Source organism: Juglans microcarpa x Juglans regia, chromosome 7S (genome assembly GCF_004785595.1).
Source record: "Juglans microcarpa x Juglans regia isolate MS1-56 chromosome 7S, Jm3101_v1.0, whole genome shotgun sequence".
NCBI lineage: Eukaryota > Viridiplantae > Streptophyta > Magnoliopsida > Fagales > Juglandaceae > Juglans > Juglans microcarpa x Juglans regia.
The window spans coordinates 2795349-2816795 of NC_054607.1; the positions used below are offsets into that span (position 1 = coordinate 2795349).

General features: G+C 33.1%; 3 protein-coding genes and 1 non-coding gene across 5 annotated transcripts; all 4 read right to left on the reverse strand.

Moving 5' to 3' along the window:
* Positions 1-2950: 2950 nt before the first annotated feature.
* On the reverse strand, positions 2951-6086 carry LOC121241130 (protein PSK SIMULATOR 1). 2 transcript variants are annotated; one of them, XM_041138752.1, is made up of 2 exons: positions 5920-6086; positions 2951-5291 (listed from the first exon to the last, which is right to left on the reverse strand). In XM_041138752.1, the coding sequence occupies exon 2, from the start codon at positions 5226-5228 to the stop codon at positions 3414-3416; it is 1815 nt and encodes a 604-aa protein (XP_040994686.1). In that variant the 5' UTR covers positions 5229-5291; positions 5920-6086; the 3' UTR covers positions 2951-3413. The 2 variants fall into 2 exon arrangements, with proteins under 2 accessions (XP_040994686.1, XP_040994687.1); XM_041138753.1 differs by having other exon boundaries at positions 5924-6085.
* A 3428-nt stretch (positions 6087-9514) lies between these two features.
* LOC121241586 (GABA transporter 1-like) lies at positions 9515-12789 on the reverse strand. The gene is made up of 7 exons (XM_041139415.1): positions 12480-12789; positions 11727-11957; positions 11304-11401; positions 10844-11030; positions 10618-10748; positions 10292-10531; positions 9515-9984 (listed from the first exon to the last, which is right to left on the reverse strand). Exons 1-7 carry the CDS (start codon positions 12595-12597, stop codon positions 9604-9606), a joined length of 1386 nt encoding a protein of 461 aa, XP_040995349.1. The 5' UTR covers positions 12598-12789; the 3' UTR covers positions 9515-9603.
* Positions 12790-15317: 2528 nt separating this feature from the next.
* On the reverse strand, positions 15318-15400 carry TRNAL-UAA. The gene has a single exon. It is a non-coding gene; the product is annotated as a tRNA-Leu (tRNA).
* A 2764-nt stretch (positions 15401-18164) lies between these two features.
* LOC121241317 lies at positions 18165-20561 on the reverse strand. The gene is made up of 5 exons (XM_041139042.1): positions 19758-20561; positions 19467-19588; positions 19348-19388; positions 19162-19260; positions 18165-18631 (listed from the first exon to the last, which is right to left on the reverse strand). Exons 1-5 carry the CDS (start codon positions 20320-20322, stop codon positions 18475-18477), a joined length of 984 nt encoding a protein of 327 aa, XP_040994976.1. The 5' UTR covers positions 20323-20561; the 3' UTR covers positions 18165-18474.
* Positions 20562-21447: the final 886 nt, after the last annotated feature.

Here is a 21447-nt window from a genome sequence, read left to right on the forward strand (position 1 = left end):
TTATAAAATAGATTTAACGTATTATAATCATTAAATTGATATAATTGATGATGATACGTTAAATTATAAATATATTTTTATTATAAAATAAATTTAATATATTATATGAATATTTTCAATTAGAAATTTTTTTTATGGGTTGGAAAAGAAGAAGAGAAGAAGGGGTATGTATTGGCTGAATTAAAATATTAGCACACCTAGATATTATAGAAGAAAACAAAGTAAACAAACACCAGCCTCCAAAATATGGTGGTTGGGAAATTATTGAGCTGGCCCACTCTTGGCCTTTTATGGTGATTGGCAAGTCTTTATGCTTTCCTTGCAATCCTGCACCATTCTTGAGTGGATGCATTAACAGCATCAATTCATTGTTCAAGCTTAATAAACCACACAAATTCACCACCACCAAGGATGATGCTACTAAGTAATAAGAAGTTCAATATCATGAGATTCAAAGAATGGGAAATCATGGTTTCAATCTTTATGGATTAAAAATGTCAATGTCCGTCGACTTAGTATTAGTATGTTCTAGATAGGATTGTGGTCAGGATGTGGCTTTAAGAGAAATATTTTAATTACAAAAGTAAATCTATAAAATGACATGATTTTTATGTATTACGTCATATTGTAAATTTATTTTTATCGTAGAATAAATCTGACTAGGGGTGTAACCGGTCCGATTCGTCCAGTTTTGGAGAAATTTTAGAACCGAACCGGTATATACTAGTTTTAGAAATTTAAGAACCAATACGGATTGATTTATCACCAAAACTGGAACTTTTGGTTTTTTCGAATTTGGTTGTGGTTTTTCGGTTTACCATTTACACGTGTGAAGCTATATATGTTTAATATTATAATTTTGTTAATACTAAACTTAATTGTAAGAATTTAGTATTTATTATTAACAAGTACTAATTCTTTAATGTTCAATTATAATAGTATAATATAAGTAGTGTCTAACTTATTAATGAGATTAATAAACATGAATAATAAAATTAAAATAGTATAATTAGTCTAATTATACTAGTATATTAATTTTATGTTATAAGATTAATAGACTTGAATAATAAGACTACAATTTCATGTTATATTAATTAAAAATGTAACATATAATATATATATAAATAATATAAGAATTATATATAATATAAAAGTGATCAGACAAAGACTCATTAGTTGTTATTATCTCTTTCAATGTCAAGGGGCTTGTCTTCTCATATATAGTGATCAAACCCGTCTTCTATGGGACGTTGATTATGCGGTCTAACACTTGCAATATTTACATCAGCCAGATTTCAGCATTGCATATATATTCAGGTGGAAAAAAAAAAAGGATTGGGACTGCTTTGGTTCCCGTTTAAAAAAATATATAATTTTTTTCATTGACAAAAAATAAAAAGATATTCCAAAAACTAAGACATTTATCTAAAACTCATTTTTCAATAATATAGAAAATTAATTATATATTTTCAAAGTACATAATATCGTTGCCAGCTCGTATGGATATATTGTAGTGTCCATGCTCAATTTATAAATGTGAGACCCGCCTGTTAGATGATTAAAGAAAAAAACTTCACAATCGAGAGGACCTCCACCAATAATGTGGATTGAGATTATCAATCTAATCCAAAACGAAAGAAAAGTCATTACGTACGTTGATGGTCAAGATATTAAATTTGAAAGGTCGTACACTAATTAATTAAGTAGGCAGTGGACGCGAAGATGTCTATTGACTTGAAAAATAGTAGTAGTAATACTAAAACTTATTTTCTATAACCCATCGATATCTAAGAAATCTTTTGGAAACTGTTGAGATTTTTAAGGATGTGTAAACAAATTAAATTCGTACGTATATAGTTAGACTTTAGGAGTGAAGTATGATCTAATTTTCTTCAAACACGACTTGAGTTTACTTGTTGTACATCATTCATAATCTTATAAAAACATAACTCAAAAGTTTGAAATAAAAAAAAAGTAGAAAAGGAAAAAAAAAATTTACTTTATACAATCTTCTCTGCCTAATAAGCCATTTTTGTGAAGACTACATGTCCTATCAATTGTCGAAATCCTTTTCGGCCACTATCGCGGATGAATGCTATTTTTTATGATACTCATATAATTTCATTATGCCATGTTAATTATATTTTGTTTTCAAAATTTTGTACCAGCTTACACATTAACATTTTTACCTAGTCTGCTTCTAGTATTTTAGCACATAATTAATATATATAATGCAAAGCGTAGATGATTATCAATTATGATATAATATAACAATTAGTTATATAATATAAAAAATTAAAATATATATATAAACCGGTCCAATCTAGTGTTAGAAAAAAGAAAACTGGAACCGAACCGATTTTGATCAATTTTGAGAAAAATAAAACCGATACTGAACCGAACCAAACTCGATACCAGACCAAATCTAGCAGTTCGGTCTGGTTTACCTTTTCCTTTTTTTACTCCTAGATCTAACGGATCACATGAATTCACATCAGTTTGTAATTTTACTTTTGTATAATTCATTTATATTTGTAGCACTTCTCTTACGGTCACATCTGGATGGGTAATACCAACATCAGAAGTAATAATCGTATCGTTTCTTTTGCCTAGTATTCAAGTGGCTAAAACTCAGGACAATAATAATTGCAGACAAGGTGTTTTTTTTTAATCATGCAATTTGAATTCTCTTGTTTTCAAGAGGAAAGATTCCTCACTAATGCTGAACATGAAAATTATGACAAATCATGTATAAAAAGAATCTGTAGGTACGTATTGGCTGTGCTGGACACATTGCAAGCCTGAGTTTCTTATGATAGTTGAGACAGCTTGCAACTAAGAACAATAAATACCTTAAGAGCCTAAGAGAGGCTTTGGAAAAAATTTACAACGGTCTTTCTACATAACAGTCATGACAATATAAGATCTGTAAGCCAAAATTAGAATCTGATAATGCGCAAATACCCTTCATTTGCAATGTGGGATAAAGACTATAGCTTACCATCATTACATCAAAGACATATCGCCACTCAAAATGAAACAGTACCAGAAGAGATTTTTCTACTTTATATGTACTCGTACAATTACTACAAACAACAGGTACTGCTAATAAATACACCATTCAAGCTTGACCAATAACAAATTGTACTCTACTAGAATTCTCAGCTAAAAAGGAAAGAATATTTGCATGCTCAAACAAATACCTTGTACGCACTAAGAATTTCGGTATTGATGCATGTATACGGTAGGTGGTGTTTTCTCTCTTCCGCACCAAGCACATGATTAATGTTTTTCAAGAAGAATTGAGAAGCCTAAAGAACCAACGAGTCGGTTCCAGCCGTATTCCCGAGGCCAGTCAGTTGAAAGGGGCCTACAGTTGTTTCAGTTGGTAATTGCCATGAGCTGAAATTATGTCACTTATCCACATCCAAGTATTCGCCATTTATTCTACTGCCAGCACACTCCATTAAAGCTTTTGCATTGAGTTCTCTACCAAATCTCCAGACGTAATTCAGACCAACAAGAAGCTCAGTGATTGTTGCTTCTGTCTTCTCTTGATTTGCAAAATAAAGGGTTTGCACCAAAACAACGTTTGTCCGGGAAATCAGGCTCTGCTGCTCAAAACTCCTCTCAGACTGCCATCTTATCATGTTATGAGCAAGTGGTGCCAACCATTCTAATATCCCTGCCATTGCCTCGCTCCACTCTCCTGCAAGAACTGTATCATAAACAGATGAAGCCAGGCTCTTGGTGAATGGTTTTAGCTTTTCCCGAAGCGTGGCTCTCACACTCATGGGTAACATATTGTATAAATCATCTCTTGCATCAAGACCAATCAAGTGAGGAGACGCCACAAGTTTCTCGATTACGATAATGACATTTGCATAGTGCAGCGCTAAAGCAGCACCACCAAGGGTTTCAGGTGGAGCATCCAACAACTTGCGCCTGGATTTGAAGATTGATATATTAGAATGATCATTTTTTCCAGGAGCAAGGAGGTCCGCATTGACATCTTTGGCTCGATTGAGATTCCCAGAACGAACAACTTCCAGACTTAAATAACAATTGGCAACAGGAGAATTATTTCCAGCCAGCATGCATCCTTTAAAAGGCCCAACTTGGGTAAGTCGGTTGGGTTTCAAAGGTGGCTTTTTCCCATTAATCCCAGGTGACTGGCCATGGTTCTGCCACTTCTTCTGCCTAATTTCCTCCGATCCAGAAATTGGTCCAGATTTTGTCATTACCCTTGAAAGAGAGCCTGAAAAGAAGTTGAAATTTTTATTCTTTCCAGAAATAGGGCCTGATTTTGTGGTTGAGCCACCAATAGGACCTGAATAGAAATTATTAGGATTACTTTTTCTCGAAATTGGTCCTGATTTAGCAATAAAACCCCCAAGGGGACCTGAAGCAAATTTATCAAGACCATTCTTGGATGGATAATCCGAAGTTTGCAACAAAGCAGAAACTGAGTGGCTGCGAGGCATATAATCAGAATTCATCTCTCTTGAATCTCTGATATCAGCATCTACCATCTGTTGAATTCCAAAGACATGTTTCATCCTACTTGATATTGTCATCAGAGATCCTGCCAACAGACGAACTGTGTAATCATAAGACCTGCTCCACAGTGAGATCCGTTGGAGGTTTTTCACCTCCTGCTGCTTACACGAAACCTTTTTTTGATATTCAAGCAAACTTACACCATCATATTCATCATTACCCTTCATTCTCCTCAGAGTCAGTTCTAGATCTGAAAGAATTTCCATCTCCTGATACAAGTTTGCATTGGCTGCAATGAATCTTTCCATCTTCTTGACTTTATTTTCCATCTTTCTCCATGTAAATCCCCACCCATATGGGTCAATACCGATTTTGATTGAATCACTAAAAGCATTCTCAAAACTCTTCAAACTAGGATCATTGCACTTTGCCCCAAGCCTGGCCACAGATTTTGCCACATGTCCCAAATTCTCAAACATCTCAGCACATATCAAAGCAACAATGACATCCTCATTATCTGAGACAAGCTTCTTTATACCAACTGAATTCGTGATCTCTTCTCTCAACCTAGAAATTTGCCTGTCACTTAGAGACTGCCATAGATGAATCACCTTGGACATCAAGCTTACAACTTCAAATGCTAACACCCCAATCAACACTTTCCCAGGACCGGCCTCATGCTTTCGTGGAGTCTTCCACAGACTGCGAAACCACGGCTCTGCAACCATCTCTTACCCCAGAAAATCTGAGACAATATCTCTATACCAAACTCACCATCATATATTTCGATCCTACAGTAAATATCAAACAAATCACAACCAACGACTGATAAAATAAGAGATCAACTTCTTGTACCAAAAACTTAGAAAATCAGATACTCTTTGAAATTATCTAATTCTTTTAACAAACCCTCCCTGGCTCTAAATGAATGTAGTAAGGCACAAGTCGAGGGTTCGGTACAGATATCAAATATAAAACTCGTTTTATCCCAACTCTTTAACTGAATTAAATTAAAGTATTATTTTTTTTGGTGGGGTTGGCATGAAGCATGAAATCGAAGCGTCGCTTCTTTATTTTTTCCTTCTTTTCAACAATTTTCTCACAATAACATAATATTTAGCGGAAACAAGCTCACCACAATAAATGCCGAAACAAGAAAGCGAAAATGACATGAACCTATAATTCACAGCCGAATCAAAATCTCAAACAAAGTTCATCCAGAGATGGAAATTCGCAACCTTTTACTCTGCACAAAAACTTTGTGCTTTTACTTCAACAGTTAAGCTGCTTAATCGAACAAATTTACAAACCCAAAATCTAAACCATACTATCTCTTAGATTTACACAACACCACGAAGCAAATAAAAGCAAAATGGTATATTCAAAAGAAAACAAAAAAGGAAATAGAGAAGAACTCACCGACCGCTGTCCAAATTCCGAAGCAAAGCTGGGTAAGCCAGAGAGAGCGAGAAAGAACGTTACGGAGGTGCACTGGGAACTAGAGCCACACGGAGAAAAGCAAGAATTGTCGAAACTGAAAAAGAAAAGCGAGAACGAGTGAAAATAAAGATAGACAGGTAATTTTTTAGTGCTCGTTTTGCATTTCGGACCCTCCTACGTTTCTTTATATGCCAATATGTCCCACTTTTTGTTTTTTGTTTTCTTTGTATCCTGGTTATTTTCTTTCTTGTTCTTATTGGAAAAAAAAAAAAAAAATTTACCAGAAAAAAATCTTATGTTTTTCAAAATCAAAGGCAATTATCGATGATATTTTAGTAAAATACAAATTTATTCACATATCGTGTAAAAATGATTTATATTCATTCTTAGACATAAAACTTATATGATTAAAATGTAAATGTCGTATACATAATTTTATCACTCAAAATCTTATATTTTAAGTCATTCAGACAAAATCCCGATACGAAATTAAACTCATCATATCTAAATTTATATTTCATTCAAAGCTACCATTTGATCACTAGGTTGCACCCTATGAATTTATAACAATTTAATTTCTTAAACAAAGCTCACTCTAGTAGGTATAATCACATTTGGAAGCATTTTATACACATGAATCAAGAAGACAAAAACAAAGGGACTTAAACACTACAAGGGCGTAATGCCTAGTTTCCTACAAAGACAAACAAGGTTAGAGATTATAAATTACTAGCCAAAGATATGGAAACAAAGCTCACTTTTGTTCATATTTATAAACTCTATACACATATTCACACTTATAAATATGAATGCATGAATATGAATGTGTGCCATATTGTTAATATGAAAATATTTAATTTGAAATTTTTTTTATAAATAAAATATTATCATTTCAACAGTACAGTTCACATCGACTTGCAAATAGAAAAATAGTGTAATAATTATATTTTGTGTCAAAAAGATAAATTTACATACATGAATATATTTCCTTTTTAAGGTAATAAGCTTTATTAATGTTTTATTTTTCAAATTGTCTTTAATTTATGCCGTTCAAATCTGTAACTTTTTCTAGATTTGTTTTGTTAAGTATATTAATAGAATAAATATAGATAGAAGTCACTATTGAGAGCATCTATTTTGTACATATGATGTGGCATCATCTAGACCACACATCTCCCCAAGTGAGTATTGAGAACAATCAACTAGAAGCAGCCATGCAATGAGTGCAAAGTATGCACTACTACAATAACTTCTCTCTAACATTACTCATATTAATATCAGCGAAATGGGAGCCATTAAGAGGAAATTCTTGATTTCAGCAGACACACGTACAAATAGAATTAAATCTAAGGGCACACTTGCAAAACCTCACAAGTTGGGGGACACCCGTCACCATCATTAATGGCAATCACGCGGAAATGTGTCGTTTTACAGGTTAGACCTCCATACTCAGATAACAATGAGTCAGCCGGGCCAACTTTACGGACGGTCCAACAAGTCGGTCCGGGTCAATAATACAAATAAAAGTTTATTATTATTTTTTCATCCTTGGTCCGACATTCGAATCGGTATCTATCTTTCAAAAAAGATACAGGCACATTTTATAATTTTGGAATTTACTTTTTAAATTAAGTTATATTATATAAACACTTTATTAACTGTAATTTATACACCAATCTAATAATAAAATTTTTCTATAAAAATTTTTCTCTTGTGTTTTCATAATTCCTCTTAACTCATCTAATCATTACAATTTTCTTAAATTCTCACAAAAAAAAAAGAAAAAAAATCAATTCAATTTTTTCAAATCACAAAACAAAAATAATATTAAGAAAATATATTCTAACAATATTTTATTCAACATTTAACTTTAATTTCAACTCATCTCATCTCATCTGTAAAACCAAACGAGTACTTATAGTTCTTTTATAACTTTTTTATAACTTATTTGATAATTGAGCAATACTAGATACAGTCATAAACAGTTAGACTGTATAAATCTCGCATACTCTATTTGAAAAAAAGTAAAATCTACTATTAAAAAATTTTTTTTATATAGATATCAAATTTATTCACTTTTATTAAAAGGGCGCACGAAGCTTATATATTCTAAGATTGTAAATGTCATTTTTCTTGACAATTAGTAAATGTAAAATGTTATATTATTAAAAAAATAAAATTCAGAATTGTAAAAGAGTTATATAAGTTAATTAATTTTTGAACAAATATTCATTTATATTAATCTAATGATTAATTTGAGTACAGGACAAAACATTAGATTAGTCTGACGCACGTGTGTGTTACTATGTTACATGCTATGCTATATCCATGTTGTTTATTTCTCGAGATTGTTTGATGTATTCTGACCAAACAGTCAGGCTATTTTGTCAAGTTACCAAGATAGACATCATCCGGGGAATTGTATCTCAGCTTGTTAAATGTTGCGTACACGGCTTTAAAGCCATCTTTCATGAATGATTTAAATTTGAATACTTTTCTTTGTGTTTCCTTTATTTTGACCGTGGTCAGTTTGATGCAACTGTGTCTAAAGCCTGATTTTGATAGAGAGATGCGATGAAATGAATAAAAGTGAAATAGTTTGTGAATAATAGTAAAATTATTTGAGCTAAGATTATTTTTTTTTTAATGGAGTTTTAGAAAATGAGAGAGAAAAAGTTGAATAAAAATATTATAAAGCTATAATATTGTTATAATATTATTTTTGTTTTAAGATTTGAAAAAGTTAATTATTTTTTATTTAGAAATTTGAAAAAATTGTAATGATTAGATGAAAAAATTGAATATTTAAAATAGAAAAGTGTTTGTATTTATGGTGTTGGATATTAAGATGAGATGAGATGAGATGAGATGAGATGAGAAGAGATAAGATCATATGGTGTTGGAAGGCTCTTACTATCCAAATTAGGCCTAGGGGTTTATTTTGAAAGTGAGATGAGACGAGAATTCTATAAATAATAATAAAATTGTTTGTGAATAAATGTGAAATAATTTGAGTTATAATGTTTTATTGAATTTTGGAAAATGAGAGAGAAAAAGTTGAATAAAAGTATTATAAAATTAAAATATTGTTATAATATAACTTTTTAATATAATTTTGGTTTTGAAATTTGAAAACGTTCTATTGTTTTTTTTTTTTTTTTTTTTTTGCATTTTGAAAAAGTTGCAATGATTAAATAATGATTATATGAAAATAATTAAAAATTAAAAATTGAAAAGTGTTTGTATTTAAGTGATATTTGAAAAAACAATTTTGAAAAGTTTTGAGATGAGATGAGATCATCTAATTTTCCAAACAAGCCCTAGTTCTTTAGAAACAACACAATTATTATATAATTATTTTAATAAAAACATTATTTCTTTTAAAAACTTATGTAAATTTTGTTTTATTTTAATGAATTTAAATTAAATAATAAAAAAAGTTAAAAATTTATTGAAGAACTGTTTAAAAATTATTAAAAAAAAAAAAGTTGTACAACTATATAAATTTTCTTGCTATTAAGATATAAATTAAATAATAAAATCAATCTACATCTTTCTGTTGGCTTTAAATTTCTTAAATAATTAATATTATGGTATCAGAATAGACATCCTCAGCTCTTCCAAGTTATAGCATTTGCTCTACTTCATATACTATATTATCTATCATATGTTAGCAAACAAACGATATTCATTGGCATCAAGAACTGTTTGTCGAACTGATGCTATTGCACCTATTGCAGATAACACTCCTGAAACTACTGCTATCAATGTGTTCCCCCAAACCACCAGGCCTCGCTTCGAGGGCTTGAAAGTCACGTTGTATACAACCATTGGGAAAATAAAATCCAGAGGAATGAATCCAAATGCCCCCATGATAGCCATGATGTCTCCGAAGAAAGGCAGCATTGCCGCAAAAACTGTTGCTACGATCACTGATAAGGACCGGAGAATAAACCTTGGTACAACGTTACGAATGGAGAATTGGTCCATTGTCGGGTCTGCAAACTTCTTCTCAAGTACTTCATTTGTTGGTTGCAAGTAAACCTGTTGGGTAACACGTAGTACATGAGAAATGATATTTACAGTTATGGAATGTGCAACGCCGTGCATTCATTTTTAAAAAAATAAGTAAATATAGGATTTATATGAAAAAATTATTTTTTTTATGATGAACCTTACTCTTTTCAAAAAGAGTACACGACGCTTATATAACTCATGATTGTATCTAATGTTACTCAGTAATATATTCAAGAAGTGTCAAAAGGTCCCGAAAAGATAGCTTCAAATGTTGTAGGGCTTGCTTCATATGTTTGGTAATTGTTAGATTAAATAGTCGTGAGTTCAGACTTACCACCGTGACGGCTGCTATTTGCAGAAGAGTGAAAACATTGATGATCAAGAGAAACCAAGTTGGCAGCAAAGGCTTTTCCTTGCCCATTAAATTTGAAATAACTGTACTACTCTCCAGAGCATGATTACCGAATGCCCAATACCCAGAGATTGCAACGCTAAAAAATGTCGAGGCTATAACAGCGTAACAAACGCATAAACCTTTGAACATCTTGCCCTGCACTGGAGGAGCTATAGTTGCCTGCACACGGAAGAAATCCAATACAATATTTTGTAGTTAGATGCTAAAACATGGACAAGAATGAAAGCAGTGGCTCTCAACCATACCTGTATTTCAGGGATAATTCCACAGGCATATGTGGTAGCAATAATTGAGACAGCATTAACTGCCCCAAAAACACGATTTTCTGCAGAGCCATTCACAGAATAGTCCCTGATATCACCATTCTTGGAGTATCCTGAAAATGAAGTGTTTGTTTGTATGTGACATAGATACATACCTACAAAGAAATGCTTTTCATAATTTCATGGATTTGTGTTTTTGAAGTCCTACCGATATATACAGAACCGACTGTAACGCCAGCGCTGTAAGCAAGACAAAGGGTAAGGGAGACAAGATTGATATGCCTCAGGGAGTGGAAGGATGGAATTTGGGCCAAGATCAGCAGCAAGACTCCAAAAATGATGATAAATTGGTAAAGTTTCATTGTCCCATTTGGAACTGAGAGCAAGTAAATGAACTGACAAAATGAAAAATTAACCAATTAGTAGTGAACAAGAAAAAGCACAGCTTTCTGTACATGCCATTGTGGAATCTGTTCTTTGAAAGCTTCACTGTGATGCATCTTTTTTATAGCGAAGATCATAGTCCGGAGAATTTTGATTGTAGATGTTCTTTTTCCCCCTGTTTCTTATTGATCCATCAAGGGGGCTGTTATTTTCCAAAACAAGTTTGAAAGACTATTGTCACATCGGATTGGAAAGTATCTCAAATTACTTAGAACACAACTAACCTTGAGGCTTTGTCCTCCTAGAAGAGCACCAGCAACAACTGCGGCATAGCAGATCACAATTTGAAGTGGGCCTACCACATATTTGCCCCAACTCGGTCCTGCCAATGCATTTACCTCGGACATGTTATCATTCAGTTGCAGAAGTGCAGTTCATTTGATCTACTTTCATCCCCTTAAAAGGGGAAGAAGAAGAAGAAGAAGAAGAAGAAGAAGAAGAAAGAGGAAGGAATCATCCCCATTAAAGCATCAACTCTGTTTCAAATCAAATATCTCTTCCCTGAGACCTCAAGGGTTTACTTTTTTCTTAATTCCTATGATTAAAATCTCAGAACATGAAAATAGTTCGTACACAATTTATGATAGAAAAAAGAAAAAAGAAAAAAGAAAAAAGAAATGGCATGAGTGAAGGGATGGATTACTCACCTAGAATATCTCTTGCCATATCCCGAAACCGAAGCTGGCGCTGACCGAGTTGTGCATGATGATCCAAAACCATAGATAGAAGATTATAGGAATAGAAAGTCACCAAACCTAAAAGGATGAGGCACAGAACTCCTGCAACCCAGCCTAACAAGGCCAGCGCATAGGGAAGACTCAGAAGCGACGGAGCCACAATGGATGTGGACAAATGGTATCCACAGTGCAGCCATGAGCCTGAAAATACCTCAAAAAACCTCTGAGAGAGAGAGAGAGAGAGAGGCAGAATATACAACTAAACACCAGCAATATTTTGAACATTAATTACAACATGAAGCTTGAAATTAAGCATTCCTTTGCTCCATGCCAGAACAACAGGAAGATCAGCTCACTGATTCAACCCTTAACTCAACTCAAGTAGTCAAGAACTTGTTTAGCATGATTATGTGCGCTAGCTCTTTCTTTCCATAATGTACATAAATCGGTTCTTTCGTACATATTGTACTCGAACCGTACATTTGTCCATTCTTCTATCTTTCTTACAATCATATTACATAGCTAAAAGAAAGAGGAAAAGTTGCCCTCAGTCATTTGCCCACTATTACAACATGAAAATTAATATCCTCAGGCAAGAAGTTTTCCTATAGTGGTGGTGAAGTACTGCTACAGCATCTGAAATGATGGGATCAGAAACATATTGATGGGAATTGAAACTGCAATATTTAAAGGGGAAAAAAAAAAAAGAGAGTTTCTAATTACCTCTGGATTTGAGGACGAACAAAGCTCCAGCATCGAGCTGTTTTGGAGGGTCAAGAACTTCACTTTCCTTGACTACTGTGGTTGCATTAACGGTGGAGTTTGGACTCAAAGCTGCCATGATCACTTTCCTTTCCTCTCCCACAGCAAGCGAGGTGATTGAAAACAATAATAGTAATGGGTTGGCTGGATATTTGATGGATCCTATCTTCCCCTCGACCTCTTTTCAGTGCTCGGGCAGTCACTGGGTGTTCTAACTTCTAAGCCCCTATATACACAGTGGAGATTCCAAGTAATCATAGATATAAAGAAAATATCCGCCTTTTGAATTTATGGGTCATTGAATAGACATAGACATCCATGTTCTTAAATCTGGGAAGGAAATGGACAAAGCATAAAAGTCAAATGATTGATTTGGCTGCATTAATGGTAAATATACTAAGGGCAGGTTTGGGGATGGATTGAGATACAAAATTTTCATCTCATTTCATCTCATCATTATACTTTTTTCAAATCTCCATATAAAATATAATAAACAATTCAACTTTTTTAAATCTCAATTCACCTTTTTCAAATCTTAATATAATAATAATATTAAAATACAATATTTTAAACTCTTAAACAAAATATAAAATTTTCATCTCATTCCCAAATCTGCCCTAAATAAATTCAAATATATAAAAGCCTCACCCAAGACGGAAAAAGAAAAGGAAAGAAACGAAAAGAAAAGAGAGAGATATGGACAATGCAAGAAAGCGACTTCAACCGGCGAGACAAATAGATTCAATGTGGACTTGGGCTGATTTTCTTGTTTATATTTTGCAATTATCGTGAAATTTTCTCAATTAGCCCAAATAATCTTTAGTCAGGCCTTTTAACATTATTTTAGAGGTCGTTAGAATGAGATTTAATAAAATATTTATATGATATAATTTAATTTAAAAGATAAATTTTAAATTTTAAATTTTATAAATTAAATTTTATTATTTAATTGATATGGATGGTATGCGCCACCTACTATCATGAGAATAGAATACCCCTACATTAATGAAACGATGATATGCCATAATCTTGATACCTTATTATAAAAAAAAATGAGAATTATTGTTTAAAGCACAACTAGTAAAATGTTTATATAATATAATTTGATTTGAAAGATAAATTTTAAAATTTCAATATTATCGATTAAATCTTACCATTTAAGTGATGTGGACGGTGTAGTCTACACACTGACTTGATATAATAGAATACTTTAATTTCAAAACTAGAACAATGGGGCATCTTATATAATGTCCCAAATCAGTAGAATCAACGCCATTATCAAATTAAAAGACAAGAGAGCGATGTCAGAACTCTGTGCTCTCCCATGGTGTGAAGATCGAGTAGTGCATGGAGATGATGTTGTTTCAAACAGACAGTCACGACCAATATCAGTACTCAATATGGTTGCCTTACGGAGGTAAGACTGACCTGCCAACAAATGGGCAACCCTAATACAATACATACCGAATACTGGTGAGTTGATAAATCCCATTTTAATTTGTTTTCTGGTTTAATATATATATTTCATACCACTTAGTTTAGCCAGTGTTTCTGTTAATTAGTTAGTCAACATCATTTGTTTTTTTATATATTATATATTTGTCACATTTGTCTTTTATTGTGTCGTTTTTCCGGCAACAGTCTTGGTTCCTCAAATGGAAGATACTCTCAAGACAAAACTAGAAGACAAAGCTCCCAGGAAACCATGCTGTAGGGTTGGAGAAAGGTATTATTATTTCCTTGTGTTTAGAATCTCTTAAAAGTTAATTGAATGAATTACAATGGTCACATGCATATGATACCATGTCAAATAATCTTCACCACAAGCATGGTAAAATTTATCCAGACATGATAAGCCAACATTTTATTCCTACAGCTATTGAGAAAACTGACAATATGAGATTTCCATGATCTGTATCTTGAATCTTGATCGCACATAAACAAGTTTCATTTGCCAGAACATGGCGTCGGGGCAGGGGCGGGGATGCCTATCTCTTCTTCTGTGGGTGCTATGATGTTGCCTTTGAAGGGAAGAACCGCTAGTTCATATACCTCTTTCTCCAATCCATTGCCTTCTTCATTGTAGGGGTTGGTTATGTTGGCACCTTTGTCCCCAACTCTGGCCTTGTTTGAATTGCAAGATAATTTCATCTCATCTCATCTTATCTCAATATCAAAACACCATAAACACAAATACTTTTCAATTTCAAATGTTTAATGTTTTATCTAATAATTATTTAATCATTATAACTTTCCTAAACTTCCAAACATAGCATAAAAAATAATTTGTACTTTTTCAAATCTCAAAATAAAAATTATATTAAAAATTATATTCTAACAATATTTTAACTGTATAATATTTTCATGCAAATTTTTTTCTTCCATTTCTCAAAATCTCATTAAGCATCTTAACTCAAACTATTTCACTGCTATTAATAAACTATTTTATTACTATTCATAAATTTCTTGTCTTATCTCATTATCCGAACAAGTCTTAGTGTAACATTGATTGGCAAAGAATAATCTCATAAGATTGATTATGCATACATTCTAGATGGGGTTGCTTATTGCTTGTAATAGTAGGTAGATGGGGATGAAGATTGGGATTTCAAAAAGAAAAAATCTATTCATCATCTATTTTTTCATTATGTGACATTAGATGATTGGAGACTATTTATAAACTTGTAATCTAATGCCATATAATAGGATGATGAGTAGAATTACTTTAAAAAAACACAATGTCATAATCCCTAGTAGTATATATTTGAGTTTTAAGAGAGATGTGCACAAGAACAAAAATGCTGGCTATGGGGTTCGAACCCATGCGCACTTATGTGCAGAAGATCTTAAGTCTTCCCCCTTAACCTCTCGGGCAAACCAGCGGAATTATTCTTTACAATTAAGTTTTCTAACATAACTTAAAGATTGTGATATAAATGGATTGTGGTATATAAACAACCTCGGACTAAAATATTATAACCTATACTAGAAAGAAGTGGATTTAATTATTGTGCTTTTGCTTTCGTAAAGAATGACTTGATTTAGCCACGAAAAATTATATTCATAAGCTGTTGAAGAAAATTGTGCAGATACAGTAATCTAAAAAATAAATGTGACTTTGAGGCGTGTAGAACACTATCTTTAAGGTGATAATTGCCTCCACTCGAAAGAGTTTGCTACCGGGTTACAAGCAATTCCCCTCCAGGATACAACAAAGTCACCAACTGTATATAGCAATTCTGAAGTTTTTCCTTCAGAGTTTCTCTACAAAATTGCGTAAGTGACTAAAGATATGGGAGAATGGAATGAATTAAAATTCGTGAGTCTCATCCCTTATTTATAGAGAATGAAGTGACACCATGTGAAAGATCACAACTATTAACTTGTGACTTTTCAACTGACAGTTATTGGTTTAAAGCTTATGATATTTCACTTAAAAACCAAAGGGCATGTGCCTAGCCTAGTGGTTAACAGGTGCCTCCCTTGAGAAGGGAGGATATTGGTTCGAGTCTCTAGAAGTGTCTTTTCAATTAAATTGATTTTTAAAACATTGCACCCTATCAAAGTGCCTATTCAGCCCATGTGCAAACACCCAAGGCTTGGCCTATTTGGCCCACATGCAAGGCTTGGCCGGCCCAAGCATTGTGTCTGTCCAAGTCCAACACTTCACAAAATTATAAATCAAATTGCACTTGTGGAGTTTCAAACTCCTACCCCCTTTCATTTGAAACAACACACCATTACCACTGAACCAATGCATCTATTTGAGAAGATGTTCATATAAATAACTAATAACCCATATTCAATAAACTCACAGATTTAATATCACAGTTTATAATAAATATAACATAAGCCAGTGTGCCATATACACATTGCATACTACTAATGTGGTAATATTTAATTTGTAAAAAAAAAATTATAAATTTGAACCTAGTAAATCAAATAATGCCACATCAATTATGTGGACGGTGTATTCTCTACACCGACTTACGAAAAAAACGGTTAATGCTGATTCATGCCATCCTGGCATATGTTAAAGTTCTTTATATATAGTTGGTAATTTGCCATTTAATAAGTGGTTGACCATGTTTTATTTTTTGTTACTCAAAAATGCAAATGTACATAAGATGTGTTGTTCTATAATGCCACGACACCTACCTCTACCACCTTGAGTTATTAGCCATTCTATCGCATATGTTACTTTCATGCATGTTGATGATGTCTCTTTGTTCTAGATCCTCCATAATTTCTCATTAAAATTCCATAATATGAAATTAATGCAAAGCAAAGTCAAGATGGGAAAACTTAAAAGAAAAATAACAATATAGATACAACTCTTTTGTTATTATTTTGTTTCAAATAGAAGTATTTCGTTTGTAAAATAATGATTTTTTTCATAATTATTTTACTAGTTATTTTATAAAAATATCTTCCATTTAAACAGAGTTAAGAAGATACCTTTTTTTTTTTCCTTTTACAAATAATACTAATAGGCAGATAACTTCTGGAGTTTCTCGATTTGCAGTTTCCTAAACTAAAATTGGTGGATGAACAACTTTTCCTACATCATTCCTTGGATTTTAACGAAGGATAAGAAAATAATATTACTTTTATAAATTATTTTAAACATTATATTTCTTTATTTAAAATATAAGTACATAAAAATTATAAAAAAAATGTTGTACGTGTATGCATTATTTTCTATTTCAGAAACCGTGCAAGAAACCTTCACACAAGAAATTGGGAGCCACTCTTTATTTTAATGTCCTTTGTCTTTTTGTTATAAAAAAGTTATCTCCACGCATTGTATCAACACATACACAAAAGTATATCAATAAAGAGAATGAAATTCTGATACGGCAAAGCTTTTTTATAATTTTATAACTCAATGTTTGAAAAATAACACAAAAGTATGTAAATTTTTGTTATATTATATGTTGTCCGTAGCAATACCGTCTGTTTGGATAGTAAGATAAAATAAAATGAATTGAGATGATTTATAGATAATAATAAAATTATTAGTTAAAATTAGATAAAATGAAATAAGATAACTTCTATATCCAAACGGAGCCTAAATACAGCGAAACTCACAAACTGTGTCTATATCTCTTTGAATTAAATTATAGAAAATATTTGAGTCAGAAAATTAGGAAAAAATAAAATCTTTGTAAATGGTACTCCCTTGCAGTAGCCAGCTTGAACCTTTTCTTTTCTTCAACATGAGCTTAGAAAATGGAACTATCACTATACATGACAAATAATATATACACGTATGGGGAAAAAGTAGAAAGTACAACTCAAAATCTGCACCACAACATAGGAAACTTCTAGGTGGCTAAAGAGTCCAAAGAACTCAAAAGTGACGATTACGAAAGGCATTGTGACTTTCCAACACTGATTTCAATTTCAAAGCATAATATGGGGTCGAAAGTGTTGCACGGCATTGAAAGAAAGAGAAAGAAAGACGTGTGATTTCCTTCAAGACACGTGTATAAAGCAGACTCGGCCAAGCAGCTTCATCGTCAACAATTCGCCTGCCCACTCAAATCTTTGCAATTTTTACTTCACAAGACGGAGATAAGACATTTCCACCTACTGCCACAAAACTGGATTTGCAAACACAAAGTATAAAGGACCCAAGAAGCATAGGAAGAACAAAAGAAACCCAGTTTTCATGAACAGAAAAGGATCATCAACACCAGGATTAACATCATCAATTTGATGTGTATAATGGGGTTTGAATTTCCCAAGGAAAAAAAAAATATGTAGTACCTACAAAATTGAACAAGCCCTAATGCAATAGTTAGCTTATTGCAGGGCATTATATAACTTTGATGCGGTATCTTGACCGTCTGAAAGACTTCCTCCTGGGGAACGTAAGCTCTTTTTGAGATTGCTTTCACTTTATTCGAAAAACTTCTAAAAAGCATTACTCAACTTCTTGATGTTTAGTTCTTTATTCTGAGAAGGACTCCAATAGATCGTAGTGACCATACCCATGAAACAGCACATTGATGGGGCTGTCTTCCTCCTTTCGATACTCTTCACCATACTTTGCTATGTTTACCAAACGACTGGAGCTTCTATTTTTCATGAAGACTGATATTGGTGTCCTGAAGTGAAAATAGAGTGAATCAGATGCAGGGCTTGATAAGACCACTTGAAAGTGAAATATGAAGTTGAAGTTGAAGCTCTGTTTTAATGATGGTGCACTTGTTGAGACAAAGAGACTCCATCTTGTTCACATAATATCAAGTTGTGCATTCTTCTATTCTATGAACTCTTAATCCAACAATTGTTACATATAATCATAAATAACATTGAATGGCTTAAAATGGAGATGATAGCATTTCAACCGTCCCAAGGGTTATGTAACAGTGCATCTGTTCTCTGTTTTGGGAGAGGGGGGGATTGCCACAATGATGAACATTTTGTGTTTGATATGGACTGTGAAAAAATGGAACCACAACCATCAAAATTAGGAGTCAGGCTGCTGAATTGTTTTGCAAACAACGAATTATTAGACTACATGCAAGTGAATCTTAGATACTAGTAGGAAGATTGCTTGAACTACCAATAAAGTTGGCCACAGAAGAGTCTCAAAACACTTCTGGCCAAAAAATAAAAACATTAAAAAACTCACTTCAAAACATGAGAAGCCATCAGCAATTCAGGTTCTCCACCCCATACATAAGGTTGTTGAATTCTCTCCACATACGCATCAAAATCTCCTTCAATGAACCTAAAAATATCACCCCAAGAAAAAATTAATCACAAGTTGGCACACGAACCAATTAAAGGAATACTCAGAAATTATCACATAGATTACCATTCTGTTTCCTTCCGCCTCTTTAAAAGTTCATCTACAACCTACAAAACCATAACGGGTTAGATGTAATGGTGGGCACTTCATGTTCAGCGAAACAAAAGGGTTCTTCTTAGTCATACTTGAGCTCTTAATTCATCAGCAAGTTCTCTCTGACGATTCTCATCGGGAGCTTCTTCCCCACTCCTCGAGCAAGCCCCATGTGCTAATGCTCTAAATAGACACCGACCATCCGCCAGCACCCCTGTAATGATATCATCAACATGAATTGAACAAGCACCAGGAAAATATTAATGCGGTATCAAAAATTCCATGGAATTTCATGCTTTCGTTTTTTACTTGAAAAAAAAAAACCAAAAAAGATAAGAGCATTTAAGCAAATATAAAGGTAGATAGTCTGGAATGCAAGTGACCTGTGACCCTGTAATCAGCAGAGCCCTCATTAGTCTTGCTGGTGTTCGAATAAATTACATCAAAACCGTCGATTTCATCGTTTTTGTTAGCGTTCGAGTCAATGGAATCGCAGGCTTCGATTTTCGCTTCCACAACGATAGCCTCGGGACTGTCATCGAACGAAAAATCCAGCGGCGCAAGGCAGGCGCAGACGCCGAAAAGTAGCCAAGCCGAGTCGGGCCGGTGAAGCCAGCGGGCGGGGCGTGCGTCCCAGGCGACGTTCCACGACCCCTCCCCCCTCCGCTCACGCCGGAGCATCGCCTTACGACGGAGCAGGAGATCGCTCGGATGCCCGGCGGCTCCGCACGGCATGATCGCATGCCATATGGAGGCCGCACCGCCACCGAAGGAGCCATCGAGCCGACAAGCACTGGAGTGGTGGCGCCGAGGCTTCAGGTCGCCATTGAAGCCCGGGCTCTGGCGTAGCCCGGTGTTGTGATGGTGAGCCGCCGAGCCGTGGACGAAGGAGGAGGACAGGGAAGTAAGGATCCAAGGCTTGGGACGAGCGCACAGTACACCAAGCATCACAGAAAAGGAAAAGAGTAGTAGTTTGAAGCTATCCTGCGCTTGATACGACGTATCCGTACTTAACCTACGCACCCATCCTCTCTCCCAAATTGCAACTGCATTTATATAGCTCTCTCGAGTCTTCTCCAAAGTGCAGAGGCAGGTTTCGTGGTAGCTGAGGTTTTACTGTGAAGGAGAGGCAAAGCAATTTGGGAATAAAAACGTTATCGTTCATCTTATATTTTTTGCAAAATATATCTTTAAATTATTAAATATGTAAAATTATTAAGTTCTCGATGAAATTATTTTAAATAAAAGATAAAAATTAAAAAAATATTGTTAAAATATTATTTATTATTATTATTATTTTAAATTTTAAAAAATTAAATTATTTATTATATTTTGTATAAAAATTTAAAAAATTATAATAATAAAATGAAATAAAATAAAATGAGATTAAATAAAATATTTTCTGATTTCAAATCTAATATATATCACATTAAATAAATAACAAAATATAAAATAAAAATTAATGGTACTAATTTTTCTTTTTATGTAAAATAATGGTACTATTTTGGAATCACGAAAACGAACCATTCCTACCAATAATAATAAAATAATAATGTAGTAAATACCACTATTTTAAATATTGTATTGTATCGGCGGTACGGTTGAAATATGCCAAACTAGCTATTGATATGATACAAGTATTGCATATATTTTCAGCACAAATACCGGTTATATCGGTCTATATTTCGGTATATATTGACGTGTATTTTGTCATGTATCGGCTGATATTTTAACTTTTAATTTTAATTTTTTTATTTTTTCAAATTATAAGTTTATTTTTTTTATATCCAATTCAAATTAGACTATTTATAATTTTTATATATATGTGTATTTATATAAAATTTATTCATATATAAACTCTTATTTTGAAATATAATTTATATATATATTTATATATCGACTATCACGAAACGGTACCGGTATTGAAATATTTCGTTCTAGTGCCTTGACCGATACGACATCTGGTACGGTATTCAAAACACTGATAAATACACCAACATAATAAATACATTTTAATACTGTATAATAATTTATATTGTCTTAAATTTATATAGTCTTAAAATGTATAAATTC